This window comes from Lynx rufus, unplaced genomic scaffold (assembly GCF_022079265.1).
Source record: "Lynx rufus isolate CCGP_SWC_20201006 ecotype Redwood Valley unplaced genomic scaffold, mLynRuf1.p SCAF_6, whole genome shotgun sequence".
Lineage (NCBI taxonomy): Eukaryota > Metazoa > Chordata > Mammalia > Carnivora > Felidae > Lynx > Lynx rufus.
The window spans coordinates 70,533,730-70,548,694 of record NW_025814878.1 but is presented as its reverse complement, the minus strand read 5'-3'; the positions used below and the strand labels follow the sequence as shown (position 1 = coordinate 70,548,694).

Below are 14,965 nucleotides of genomic sequence, written 5' to 3'. Positions count from 1 at the left end.
ACCATGAGAGACTCTTAAATACAGAGAACAAACTGAGGGCTGCTGGAAGGGATGTGGGTGGGGGCATGGGCTAAATGGATGATGGACATTAAGGAAGGCACAGGATGTTATATGTGAGTGTTGAATCACTAAATTCTACTCCTGAAACCAATACTACACTGTATGTTAACCAACTTGAATCTAAATACAAAACAACAAGAACAAGAACAGCAACAAAGGTACCTGATCAAGTCTGCGAGCTCATAATGCACTAGTGCTGAGTCTACTGCTTATTTCTTTTTCTCCGTGGAGGTGTTTCAGGGAAGGATCTCATTATTGCTGGCACATGCAAAGCATATGTGCCTCTCTGAAAGTAGAGACACACAAAGATGGCAGATACCACAACCCGCGGCTCTACTCCTTGTGCCATGCCCACAACAGACATCACGAATCGGCGGTGCTATCTACCTGCATAGCCAAGACTTAGCCTCAGAATTGTTTTTAAAACACTATTTTAGGCATCCATCAGGAATCGATCACAATTTAGCCGAGAGAGTATATGTAATTGCCATCCCTGGCTGGACCTTCACTTAACAATGTTCGATGGTAGGAGTGGAGATCCATTCACTACACTGAGCCAATGACATCACAATAAAATGGGCAAGTTTCTTCCCCCTGAAGACTTCAAACTGGGATCATATTAGCCTAAGAACTTCAATTCTGGAGTCACTGACCCTTCAATGGCTTTTGCGAAGAGAGGGATCGTGTAACAACCAGATGAGTTTATGAGACAGTAACGAACAACTCCTCAAATCTTAGTATGACACAACACAAATTTATTTCTTACTCAAGCTACATGTTTGCCGTGGGTGGACAGAAGCTTCTCCTCTTATGTCTGCGCTGTCTCCAACACTCAGCCTTCTGGGTTACTGTAACGGGGAGAGCACCTGTGGAGATCTCACACCTGCCCTTCTGTTCTTCAGCCAGGAAGTGGCACACATCCCTTCCTCTCCCAGCTCATTGGCCAGAACTAGCCACACCCCCTGACTGCCCAGGCCGAGAAGGGTAATCTGTGTGCCCAGAAGAAGAGAACCAGATACTGGCGAACGTAAGTAAAGTATACTGCAGAGGGAGAAAGACTATTATAAAGCTGACATCACCTTTCCTAAAAGCTTTTAGGCCCAAGAAACAGCTTTAATGGGGATTATTTTCCTCCTGGAATATTCGCTATTGTGTGTGTAGGGAAAAAACCCTCTTACCTGGATCCTTTATGGACAATGAAGATAAAAGAACCATTTCCCCCTGCTTTCTCAGCTAAGGAGCCATTTACTCTGGCTGTCTTGTGAAAGCATTATAGCCCCATTATCATAAATCTGCCAGAGAGAGAGCAACAGGAAAGCCTTGGATCACATTTTTATGTTGAATGTTTTGAACTTCCCCCCAAAACTATCAAACTCCAGATATCATATGTCTCAAATACCCTCCTTTTGTAGCCTTGGCTAAGTGCATCTTGTCCGAGTGGGGATGTACTTTTAGGCCTGAGTGCAGAATTGCTCATGACCTTATAAAAATGGAAATTACATTTTACTTTGAGTTGCAATTTACCTGAATATGGCACTCACTAAAGGATAGGTATAGTGCATCTAAAAGCTAATAGCAAGAAATGTCAGTGCTTAAGGTTTCTGATAATGACCAAGGCCACAGGAACTAGCTGGCAAAATGCAGACATAGTGAGTGGTTCCTGAAGAAGTGCTGACATTTTGAGAGGTCTACCACTATCAACAGGTAGAAAATATGACTATTTTATGTATCAGATTCAATTTATACCCCCCTTTTCCAGGAGTCACTTTTAATTTCCCATCAGTGAAGCCATGGCTTACCCAGGACTGCACTGAGGGTTGTTCTAATGTAGTAAACTCTTCTTACCCCAGAGAGACTGACACCTTCCTGGTAAGTGAGAACTAGCAACTAAAGCCACCAAAGGCACTGCCACAAACAGACAGAAGGGTTGGGTTGCCACCTCTAGGCCTTGTTACATGACATGAAGCTTTTAGCACAGGCTGTGGCTCCATAAATATTAGTGGTTATTATTATTTTCTCAGTAGTTGTAGTCACAGAGGTTTAACTCTTAGTGGGTCTTTGTTTAGCCTAACACATCTCTAAAGGACCACTGGAAATGACTTCTAGAAGTACAGGTGCCTACAGGCTGAACTGCCCACCACTTTTCATGAGTAGGGCGAACCTGAAGACAATCGTGGACGTACTAAGACTCAGCACACCAGCAGGCACTTCGTTTGCAAAACATCGTGATAAATCTGAAAAATCTCTGGAGGAATAACCCAGAGAATTACAGATGTTTTCCTTCTCCAATGGAGGTGGGAGGGGCCTGTCCTCCTGACCTGATTTGTCTCTTGGGTCACAGAAGAAGGGTTCGAGAGGTCTACCACTATCAACAATGCTATACACTGGGGGTGGCTAAGCTTTTCATGGGAACCAGGGCTTTGGACCACCAGCAGATACAGCTGTTCAGTGCGCTCATTGAGGGTCTGATGACTGCAAGGCCCTTTGGGAGATGCAAGGATGAACATAATCCAGCACCACAGTGCATAGGAAGAAACGGGCCATACACAAATAGCTCTGACACGAGGCAGGAAGGGATGCATCTTGTAAGAAAAGGTCAGTGAAATACAGCAGGAGAACAGAGAAGGGATAGATTCCTTCTCATTGCAAGATCAGACAGTCTCCCTAGAGGCAGTAACATTTGCATTGGACAGTGAAGAAGGTATTTGACTTTGACAGATAGAGAAGCATGGAAGGGCCCATCAGGAAGAAGGAACAGTACAAGCCTAAGAGAGGGACAGTCCTGAGTGCGTTTGGTGCCATGTGGCTGGACCATAGGATTAGCAAGGGGACTGGTGGGAGAGCACACCAGAATGCCCAGCTGAGGTAGGGGTGGGGGGTCTGAGCTATCAGGCAGAGAGTCTGGGGATTCAGTGAAGGTTTGTGAGCAGGGGAGTGTCATGGGAGTAATGACAATCAGTGCAGGTGCCAGAGGACTGCAAGTTAGAGGCTGTCTGTTCGGGTACAGAATATTCCACAGGTACAGAAAATACTTGACACAACCCATGGTAAGAAGAAGAAAAAAAAAACAGGAATAAGAACAGTCTGATCAGTCTTTTTATTCTGACTGGGGGATTTCAGTAATGTTGCAACAAATAGATTAAGTCCCAATTGTATTTCTCTTATTTTTTAATTTTTTTAAATGTTTATTTTTGAAACAGAGCACAAGTGGGGGAGGGACAGAGAGAGAGGGAGACACAGAATCTGAAGCAGGCTCCAGGCTCCAAGCTGTCAGCACAGAGCCCAGTGTGGGGCTTGAACTCACTAACCCCCAGATTATGACCTGAGCTGAAGTCAGACACTTAACCAACTGAGCCATCCAGGCGACCCCCCAATTGCATTTCTTTAAAAAAATTTTTTTTTAATGTTTTATTTATTTTTGAGAGAGACAGAGACAGAATGTGAGTGGGTTAGGGGCAGAGAGAGAGGGGGGCAGAGAGAGAGGGAAACAGAATCTGAAGCAGGTTCCAGGCTCCAAGCTGTCAGCACAGAACCCGACATGGGGCTCGAACTCAAGAGCTGTGAGATCATGACCTCAGCTGAAATCAGATAGTTAACCAAGGGAGCCACCCAGGCGCTCCCCCGCCCGCCCCCCCCCCCCCCCAGCCAATTGCATTTCTTAAAACAAGATGAAAATGAGGAATATAAGGTTTTTTTAAGTTTATTGTGTGTGTGTGTGTGTGTGTGTGTGTGTGTGTGTGTGAGAGAGAGAGAGAGAGGGAGAGAGAGTGCACACGAACGGGGGAAGGGCAGAGAGAGAAGGAGAGAGAATCCCAAGCAGGCTCTGTGTTGACTACGTAGGACTCAAACTCACAAACTATGAGATCATGACTTGAGCTGAAACCGGGAGTCAGACACTTACCTGACTGAGCCACTCTGGCATACTGGAATACAAATTCTTAAAACAAATAAATGAAATAAATGATTACAAGGTTCAATTTCCTCTCAAACTCTTGTAATTTTTAAAAAGTTAGGATGACACAGGAGGCCTTCTCTTGAGCACAGTAGCTAGATCATCAATTTCATAATGACAAGATCTAGAATGTAACAAAAACAATTTAAAATGCTAAAATTATTGATGATTCTAAATTTTGTGGCAAACTGTCTTCGTTTGTTCAGGCTGCTATAGCAGAGTATCATAGGATAGAAAGCTTGTAAATAATAGAAATCTATTTCCTACAGTTTTTGAAGGCTGAGAAGTTGAAGATCCAGGTGCTAGCAGATTTGGTAAACTTAGTAAATTTGGTAAATCATAGATTTGGTAAATCATAGATTTGGTAAATCATAGATTTGGTAAATCATAGATTTGGTAAATCATAGATGGCAAACTTTTCACTGTGTCCTCATATGAAGGAGGGCACAAGGGATCTTCCTGGGGCCTCTTTTATAAGGGCATATTCCCATTCATTAAGGTTAAGTATCCTTTTCCAAAGGCCCCACCTCCTAATACCATCTCAAGAGGGAGTAGATTTCAACACAGCAATTTTGGAGGGACACAGACATTCAACCTATAGCACAATATTCTTCAGTATTCTCTCCTTTCCTCATGATAACTTATAACGTGGTATTAATTGCCAGACCAGTCAACATCTCAAAGCTTCTCATTCTTTCAGTGTTTCAGTTTTTGAAGCTTCTGGCTTCTGGCTTTAACTGTAATTTTAATCAAGGTAGAATTTAAGATGTTTGGCCCTTGTAGTTTTTAATTTTCCCAAGTGTAACCAAAGCTGTAGAAGAACAAGTTGACTTTAAACTCTTTTAACTGATCTAAAAGGTGCCATTGAGCATTGTTTTTCCCTATGCAGCTGAATTTGAGAGAATGAGAAAGTTGAAACTTGCTGTCTTCTCTTTTTCATGGGAGCATAACAACCCACAGAGCGGTACCCAGGCCCTCTACAGGCTGGAAAGGCATCCTTAGCAATACGGCATGTGTTTCTTTCCTAAAAACTAAATTAAGACAACATCCAAGGGCACCTGGGTGGCTCAGTCGGTTGAGCATCCAACTCTTGATTTCAGCTCAGATCATGATCCCAGGATCATGAGATTGAGCCCCACCTCAGGCTCCATGCTGAACGTGGAGCCTGCTTGAGAGTCTCTCACTCTCCTTCTGCCCCTCTCCTGCACTCACTTACTTCTCTCTCTCAAATAAATACATTTTTAAAAAGACCACATCTGGCTGCAAACTTCCCATGCCTAATTAGTGAGAATCCTTTGATATTCACTGCATTAAATAAATAAAAGTATTTTTGGTTGTTATTAGGGCTATGCTGTTTTAAAAAATGGGTAGCCACTGAGGGGCAGTATTTTCACTGGCTTTCCTTGAAGCCATTCTTACGAATGAGTGGCAGGAAATCTTCCCCATGGAACTTGAGCCCTGCAGCCTCCAAGGCTGGCCAGTTGTAGAAAGTACAAGATGCCCTTTTAGTAACTCTACGGTATATGAGTTCCAAGGACCTATGTGAGAGGCACCATGGAAGAGTATGGAACAGAGCTTGAGGATGTGGAGAGCACTGTAGGGGGCAGAGGTAGGGTGTTTCCTTGTACCGAAAGTAGGTGCAGGGCAGACCTGGGGGAGACTAGTTTGCTGGACCTCCTGTATCTCTCACTCTAGAGTCCACACTCAGGATCTATTAATGGACCATCCCTTATTATTTTTTTAAAATTTTCTTCTAAATGTTTATTTATTTTTTTGAGAGAGAGAGAGAGACAGAGACAGAGACAGAGAGCAAGTGGGGAAAGGGTAGAGAGAGACAGAGAGACAGAGAGAGAAAGAGAGAGAGAGAGAAGGGAGGGAGACACAGAATCTGAAGCAGGCTCCAGGCTCTCAGTAGTCAGCACAGAGCCCGTCACGGACTTGAACCCACAAACCGTGGGATCATGACCTGAGCTGAAGTCAGACGCTTAACTGACTGAGCCACCCAGGTGCCCACCGATAGACCATCCCTTATTAAGGCTCTCTTGCTCTTACTTTTTGACCTTATTTGGGTATGCTGCCCTTGAATTAATTTCTGACCTTGTAGAAACTATAGAAGAGGCTGCCTGCCAAGCCAAGGGTTGATTTAGTTTCAAGATCTCTTCATCATTAAGTCATTTAAGAGAAATTTATTGAGCAGCTATTATATGCCCAGTACTATGCTAAGTATTAGGAAATAGGCAAGAAACACATGATACTTGCCCTCAAGAGATGATAATGTTAATGAGGGTGCCAGATAAGAAAAGAGTATAATACAGAGTGAGAAGACAGATGGAGAGAAGCACCCAGTCTTCCAGGAGAACATTCTAACTCAGACTGGAGGACTCAGGGAAGACTTCTAGCAGGAGGTGACACAAGACATAATTCATGAAGGGCCAAGAGGTGGGTTGGGGAGGACAGGTGGGTTCCAGTTCCAGTAATGGCACTCACTTCCTGACTAAGCTTAATCATTTCTAGCTTTTGACTGAAAGTGAGAGATTTGTAACTCTTCCTTTCACTTGAACACTTAGGGCCATTGTAAGGTTATTAACTGGCATAATTTCAATATTGCTATGTCTCAGGAGATAGGGAGACCCAAGGAGAGGAAGAGAGATGAGATGGGGAGTGGCTGGTCAGTGAAGCAGTCAGAACACAAAGCATTTATTGTTTGCCGTCCTGTGAGGGCACAGTTCGTGGTGCCCCCAAAACAATTAAGAGATAGACATTAAAGATTAATGGTTGCAGATCACCATAACAAATATAATAATAATGCAAACATTTGAACTATTGTGAGAATTACTGAAATGTGACACAGAGACACAAAGTGGGCAAATGCTGTTGGAAAAGTGACACTGATGGACTCACCAGATACGGTGTTCCATAAACCTTCAATTTGTTAAAAAAAAAAAAACAAAACAAAACAACAACACAGTGTCTGTGAACTTGCAAATAAAGCAAAGGGCAATAAAATGAAGTATGCCTGTATTCTACTTTTTTGATGCTATTGTGAATGGATTTTTTTCTTATTGTCTATGACTATGTCTAAGGTCGATTGAAAGGAAGGTCTCTTAACAGTGCTGGGTCAAAAGGATAAACAAAGGGGCGCCTGGGTGGCTTAGTCGGTTAAACGTCCGACTTCGGCTCAGGTCATGATCTCATGGTTTGTGGGTTTGAGGCCCAGAGCCTGGAGCCTGTTTCGGATTCTGTGTCTCCCTGTCTCTCTGCCCTTTTCCCACTCACACTCTGTCTCTGTGTCTCAAAAATAAATAAACATTAAAAAAAAATTAAAAATAAAAGGATAAACAAAGAAAGGAATCTTGACCCCTATTTCAACATGGTTCATATACCCACAGTAAAAGCTCCTAGAACAACTCTGTCCAAGAGCAGTTTTGTGATGATGCAACTGTTCTCTGTGATGTCCATGCAGGTAACCCCTGGCCATAAGTAGCTCTTAAGCACTTGAAATGGGAGTAATAGAACAGAGATTCTGATTTTTTTTTTTAAATTCTACATAATTTAAATTTAAATAGCCACCTGTGGCTAATGGCTATTATATTGGACAGCATAGATCTAGAAGAAAGCATGGGAGAATATTTTCATGAATTTAGGGTAGGCAATTATTTCTTAGAGATGATATAAAAAACATAATGTAAAATTTTAAAAGTTGATAACTTGAACTTAACTGAAATTTAAAGCTTCCACTCATCAAAAGACACCTTCAAAAATACTTATTTTGGAAGAGAGAGAGAGAGAGAGAGAGAAAACACCCATGGGATGGGCAGAGAGAGAAGGAGAGAGAGAATCCCAATCAGGATCTGTGGTGTCAGCACAGAGCCTGATATGGGGCTTGATCTCATGAAATGTGAGATCATGACCTGAACTGAAATCAAGAGTTGGATGCTTAACTGACTGAGCCACCCAGGCACCCCTCAAAAGACATCCTAAGAAAATGAAAATGTAAATCACAGATCAAGAGAAAATGTTTACAATGCATTTGACAAACGGCTTGTATTCAAAATATATTACAAAACTGTCACAAATCAATAACAAAAATAACCCAATTTTTAAAATGTGCAAAAGACTCATACAGAAACTTCACAAAAGAAGATAAACCAATAACCAATAAGCACATGCAAAGGTATTCAACATGACTAGACATCAGAGACATGCCCATTAAAATCACAACGAGATGCCATTTCCCTCCCACTAGCATGACTAACATTGAAAAGACCAACAACACCAAATGTCGACAAGGATGGGGAGTAACTGGAACTCTGATACTTTGTGGTGAGGTTGTAAAATGGCACAACTACGTTGGAAAAGTGCAGTTTCTTATCATGTTAAGCACGTGTCTACTCTGTGACCCAGGAATTCTACTCTTAGGTATTTACTCAAGAGCAATAAAAACAAGTATCTACAAAGAGACTAATTAAGAGTGTTCATAGCGGGGTGCCTGGGTGGCTCCATCCTGACCTTCCAACTTCAGCTCAGGTCATAATCTCATAGCTGTGAGTTCAAGCCCCATGTTGGGCTCTGTGCTGACCGCTCGGAGCCTGGAGCCTGCTTTGGGTTCTGTGTCTCCCTCTCTCTCTGCCCCTAACCCACTTGCGCTCTGTCTCTGTCTCTCTCAAAAATAAGTAAACATTAAAAAAAAAAATTAAAAAAAAAAAGTGTTCATAGCTCTACTCACAACAGTGCCAAGCTGTCAACAAGCCAGATGTCTTTTTTTTTTTTTCATTTTTAGAGAGACAGGGTGAGTGGGGGGAGGGGCAGGGAGAGAGGGAGAGAAAGTATCCGAAGCAGGTCCCGTGTCATCAGCACAGAGCCCAATGCGGGGCTCAAACCCATGAACCATGAGATCATGACCTGAGCCGAAACCAGAAGTCAGAGGCTTACCCGACTGAGCCACCCAGGTGCCCCAAGCCAGATATCTTTTAACAGGAGAATGAATAAACAAATTGTAACAAACTTATATGATGAAATATCACTAAGCAAGAAGGACAAACTGTTGTTATATGTAACAACATGGATGATTCTCAAAAAACATGCTAAGCAAAAGAATCTGGCGCAGAAGGTTATATATTATATGAATTTGTATGAATTTTAAAAACAGGCTAAACTAATCTGTGGTGATAAAAATCCACACACTTTACCTACTGGAGGTGGAAATTGACTAGAAATTCAAGAATAAGCAAAGCTTATCCATAGAGAGATCAAGGCAGTGCTAAAGTAGGTAGAAATTGAATGGAAAGAAACTTTCTAGGAGAAAGGAAACATTGTCTGTCTTGGTCACTATCAGAGTTATATGGATGTTTACGTGGGATTTTGCTTTTATGATCTATGAGTTCCAATATGTAAATTTTACCCTATAATGGAATAAATGGAATTGAAGCAATCTGTGTCTGTGATTACATTTTTTCACATATAGGTTCTTTAGTTTACCAGTCAAAGAAAGAAAAGAAGAATAAAGGGATGATCTATTGAGTATTTAACATTTACCAAATTCTAAGAGTACAAAGGTGAACTTTTGCCTTGTTCTCAGGGGGGGAGAATCAGACAAATTGCACTGTTATCACACCAAGAGATCATCAGGAGAAAGGTCAGAAGAGCCGGGTGGGGCAGAGAAGGCACCTCCAGGGCCTGACTGTCCACCTCCTGGCTCTGCCATGCAGGAAGACAAAACTCTTTTGGTCTCCTCTTGGCTCAGCAAGGATGATTTTTTTTTTAATTATTAATTTATTTTTTTAATTTACATCCAAGTTAGTATATAGGGCCACAATGATTTCAGGAGTAGATTCCTTAATGCCCCTTACCCATTTAGCTCACCCCCCTCCCACAATCCCTCCAGCAACCCTCTGTTTGTTCTGCATATTTAAGAGTCTCTCTGTTTTGTCCCCCCCACCCCCGTTTTTATTTCTTTTTGCTTCCCTTCCCTGTGTTCATCTGTTTTGTCTCTTAAAGTCCTCATATGAGTGAAGTCATATGAGTTCTCTGACTGACTAATTTCTCAGCAAGGATGATTAATGGAGCCACTTCTTAATCCTGAGAAAATGTAGCCTGGGTTATGGAAGAGCTGCTGCCCACAGCTGGGTTTCTGGGTCTGCTTTCATACTAGGTAGATGCTCCAGGCAGGCAGAGAAGCCTCAGCTGCTTCTTAGCCCTGGATTTGGAAAGTGACATAAGCCCCAGCATCTTAGTCATGCCGTTTCCAAATGTGTTAAGCCCTTCTTTCCTAGGTGACATTTTATCTTATTTGGTCACAGGTTGCTGGCACACTCATTCCTACTCTCAAACATCTTTTAAACCTGGGTGAAGTGACAATTAGGGGAAGAAAACCACTTACTGAAAGATAAGAAGACCTCTTAAATGTGCATTAAAGCAGAAGTTGTCAGTCCCTCTAAAGTGATTTTTCTCTGAATTCTGAATACGTGACTTGGTGAACATTGTACTCTTGTATAAATCATTGAGCTTCACATCACATTTGCTCGGTAGGCTATGATATTTGTTCACCTGATTTTTTTTTTTTTTAATTAAAAAGGATCGGGGTGCCTGGGTGGCTCACTCAGCTAAGCATCTGACTTTGGCTCAGGTCATGATCTCCCGGTCTGTGAGTTCGCCCCGCGTCAGGCTTTGTGCTGACAGCTGAGAACCTGGAGCCTGTTTCAGATTCTGTGTCTCCCCCTCTCTCTGACCCTCCCCCATTCATGCTCTGTCTCAAAAATAAATAAATGTTAAAAAAAATTAAAAAAAAAAAAGGAAAACTCAGGCTTCTGAGAAGAATGCCTTGTCTGATGTCACCCAGGTAATCAGGTTGGAGAGCTGGTATAAAGTCCCTCAGCTGCTGGATTGCAAAGCTTATAGGATAACTGACCTCCAAAATCCAGAGGTCTATATGGAAGTAATATATGGAGTCCATACAGTCAGATTTTCCAGACTGTAAATTGCATCCAGGGACCGACCCCTGGGTGGCTCAGTTGGTTAAACATCTGACTCTTGATTTCAGCTCAGGTCATGATCTCACAGTTTGTGAGTTTGAGCCCTGCATTGGGCTCTGTGCTGACAGTGTGGAGTCTGCTTGGGATTCTCTCTCTCTTCCTCTCTCGCTGCCCCTCTCCCACTTGCTCATGTTCTCTCTCTCAAAATAAATAAAAATAAACTTAAAAAAAAATGCATCCATGCCCTCTGCCCCATGAGAGCTTGGTCATGAGAACTTTATCCTGAGTGATAGGGTGGGAAGGAAGAGATTTAGAACTAAAATCATGGAGATCACATGCTTGTTAAACAGACTCTAGAATCTAATTTTTGTCAGCTTCTATTCTGGAGTTGAAAATATGCTCAGTCATGATTCTCACCCTTAAAGAATCACTACCTGTGTGTGAGCAACCTTTGTAGAAACCTGGAAAGGATGGTGATTAAAATAGATGGGTGTCAGATTATTCAAAGCTCTAATGGGGTTAATCGACACTTATTTTATTCATTCATTCACTGACTTATTACCATTGAGTTGCTAATTGGTTCCACATTAAGTAAAACAAGGAATTAGGAAAGTGGGTTTTATTCTCACTGCCACTACTAACTGGTTTTGTGACTCAGGGGGGCAATCTGATGGCTCTTTACCTTAGCTCATGTATTTGTGAAATGGGTATCATGATTTCTGCCCTAAGTGACTGCACTGGTCATTTTTGAGAATCAAGTGAAATACATGGACATGAAAGCACTTTGACAAATATGAAACTTACCCTGTAAGATAGCACTGCTGTTCAGGCTGATCTGATGTAGGTCAGGAGTCCTAAACTTGACCATCAGTGGTGATCCCTGGGGATTCTATGAAAACACAGCCCCTACCTCTGGAGATTCTGAAGGTCTTGACCCAGGATTCTGCATTTTTTTTAAAATTACATTTCTTTATGTTTGAGAGGCAGAGAGAGACAGAGCATGAGTGGGAGAGGGGCAGAGAGAGAGGGAGACACAGAATCTGAAGCAGGCTCCAGGCTCCGAGCTGTCAGCACAGAGCCCAATGCAGGGCTCCAACTCACGAACTGTGAGATCATGACCTGAGTCAAAGTTGGACGCTCAACCGACTGAGCCACCCAGGTGCCTGCCCTGCAGGATTCTGCATTTTCAGAAGAAGCACTTCAACTAATTCTGATGCAGGTGATCCAAGAGTCCCAGAGAAGCATGGCTGTTTGATCCAGAATATTGGGGGATTCCTCAGCAAGGTGTCTTTTCGGGATGGTCCAGTTGTCTTGGGTTTATTTACATGTTCAGAAGTGATATCTCTCCGTTGTGGTATTTGTCTGTCCTGTACAGAGGCATGTGCTCGAGGCTCAGTGGAAACATGCTGGTCTGCCCAACATGCCAAAACCCACGATTTCTGTAGGTGAACAAGCTGGTATATAAGCACTCTTTTATTTTCCTTCTCTCTACAGCAATGCAGAGTCTTCAGAGAAGAGATTCAGAATGAATAGCTTTGTGTCAGACTTCGGAAGACCGCTGGAGCCAGATAAGGTGTTTTCTCGACAGGGCAATGAGGAATCCAGGTCTCTCTTTCACTGCTACATCAATGAAGTGGAACACTTGGATAGGGCTAAAGCTTGTCACCAGACCACAGCCCTTGACAGCTGTGTTCAACTGCAGGAAGCCATTAGAAGCAACGGGCGGCCAGAGGAGGAGTTGAACAGGCTCATGAAGTTTGACATCCCCAACTTCGTGAACACAGACCAGAACTCCTCCTTTGGGGAGGATGATCTTCTGATTTCAGAACCACCTATTGTTCTAGAAAATAAGCCAGTTTCCCAGATCTCACACAAAGACCTGGATTGAGAAACGTACTCTGTAAAGTGTCTTCCTGGAGATGTTGGATCCGTCTTTGTAAAGCAAGAAATCTCCACTGACCAAAGTTGTTTGTGTGTGTTGGGGGGAGACATGGGAGACAGAGATAGAAAGAAAGACACAGAGAGGAGAGCCCCCTCAGAAAAGAGCTGAAGAAGCTGAGCTTCTGTGCCTTTAAACACAGTTCAGGCTTTTTTGAGAATAAAGTATTTGCATGGTCTCATCTTCCTTGTTGTTGAAAAGTGTGGCTGCACAGAGTGTCAGTGTTCTTGAATGGGGGTTAGCATGCTGCATTCCAGTCTGGCCCTGCCACCACCACGCTCTATTTTTAGCAAGTTGCTTTACCTCTCTGGGCTGCCACATTGTTCATTGTAACATGAGGAGTTTGAAGTAGATGACTCATCCCAGCTCTAATATTTTGTGAATTTGTGACTTTGCATCCAGAAGAAGCTGGAATGTACATAACGCAGTATAAACCAGGGCACTGCCTCCTATCTCTTGTAGGATGCCCTATGTCGGTACCTTCCACTCAGCCCTTAACTGAGCCCAGCTTTTGTCAGAGGTCCAAGCATCTATGAGGAGGTCAGAAGACACATCTCTCAGTCACCATGGCCAACATTTCTTTGATTGTACTGAAACAGCTCTTCTGAGAACCTCCAGCCACCCATGCTAAAAGCTAGGGCCAGCCCTGCCCCTCTTCTCCCAGAATGAACCAATTCATGGTACCAATTCATGGTACATCGCATGGCACTCTTGTTCCCAGAAATGTAGAGAAGGTTGTCAGCTCAGTGAGAGGAGGTGCCTTTTGTATCTCTGTGTTGGCGTGCGTCCGTCACAAGAAGAGTACTTGTCATGCTATTTATTTGCCAGGTGTGTAGGTGATAGTCATGTGACTCGTGTATGGACTTTGAGCTGAGATGGTGAATGGGTTGTAAATCCCCACCAACAGATATGCAGGGTGGCCTGGTGCAACACAGAGTTAATTTCATGAAAGAATCCAGTCTGCACACTGGTATTGGAAACAACTTGGTTTTGTGCACACAGTTGCTTGCATGGCCAACTGCTAATCTCTGGGTGGCATTTTCATCATGAATTTGTTTACCACCTGTCTTGCTAAAGCTAAAAAATAAATGCATTTGCACAGGAATTTTCTCTGGTTCTTTGTTCTCACACATCCAAATTTTTCATTTCCTTTAAGAATTATTCCATGTTTATAATGCTTCCTAATTTCTGTCATCTCTAGGAGCCCAGTTGGTCTGAGTCATGCACCAGATTTCATTTGGGAGTTATCCCACCAGAAGAAATCCCTTTTCTATAATATCTTTTGAGGAAAATATTATTCTTTAAGACTCTAACATTAAACAGTAGAACAAAGCATGGAACATTTCTTGTAATTAGCACATTTTTGCAAATAGATACTTGCTATTTTCATTAAAGAATGCTGATTTTATTAACTTTTACTAATATGAATATTACTATTCATCACTTAAACAACCAAATATAAACCATAGGCTATTTCTTAAGATTCAAAGCTATTTAAGTGGTATCTTATTTAGAAATAGATTCATTAGAAGAGTGTTACTAGAAGTTGGAAAAATACCTATGACCATACCATCATTCTTATTAACTAAATGTCAAAAACTGTGAAGGGTATAAGATTTTACACCTCCTGCAAGCTATCAACGTAAGCCAGGTCCAGTTTTGTGGATGCTGGCAGAAGACATGAGACTCCTGGCTCAGAGACAAAGAACTTCTTACAACACAGCAGGCAACATGTTCTTCATGGTCATGTTGGATCCTAAATTCATTTCCTGTTGCTACTGTAGCAAAGTACCACAAATTTAGCTTAAAGCAACACACGTTTATTCTGTTATAGTTCTAGAGCACAGAAGTCCAAAATCAGTGTCAGTGGGCTAAAATCAAGGTGTCATCAGAGCCGTATTCCATCTGAAAGCTCTAAAGAAAAATCCACTTCCTTGCCTTTTCCGGCTTTCAGAGGCTACTCACACTCTTTGGCTTAGGACTTTGTATCACTCCATCCTCTGCTCCTACTTTATACCTCTGTCTCTGACCATCCTGCCTCTC

The 14,965-nt window shown here is 42.4% G+C and overlaps 1 protein-coding gene across 1 annotated transcript in view; it reads left to right on the top strand.

Annotated features, from left to right (window-relative positions):
- MRAP2 (melanocortin 2 receptor accessory protein 2) overlaps positions 1–14,027 on the top strand; it is a 54,107-nt gene extending 40,080 nt beyond the window's left edge. The window contains exon 4 of the mRNA XM_047101287.1: positions 12,478–14,027. Coding sequence (XP_046957243.1) covers positions 12,478–12,871 — 394 coding nt within the window. The 3' untranslated portion in view covers positions 12,872–14,027. The remainder of the gene's footprint in view (positions 1–12,477) is intronic.
- Positions 14,028–14,965: the final 938 nt, after the last annotated feature.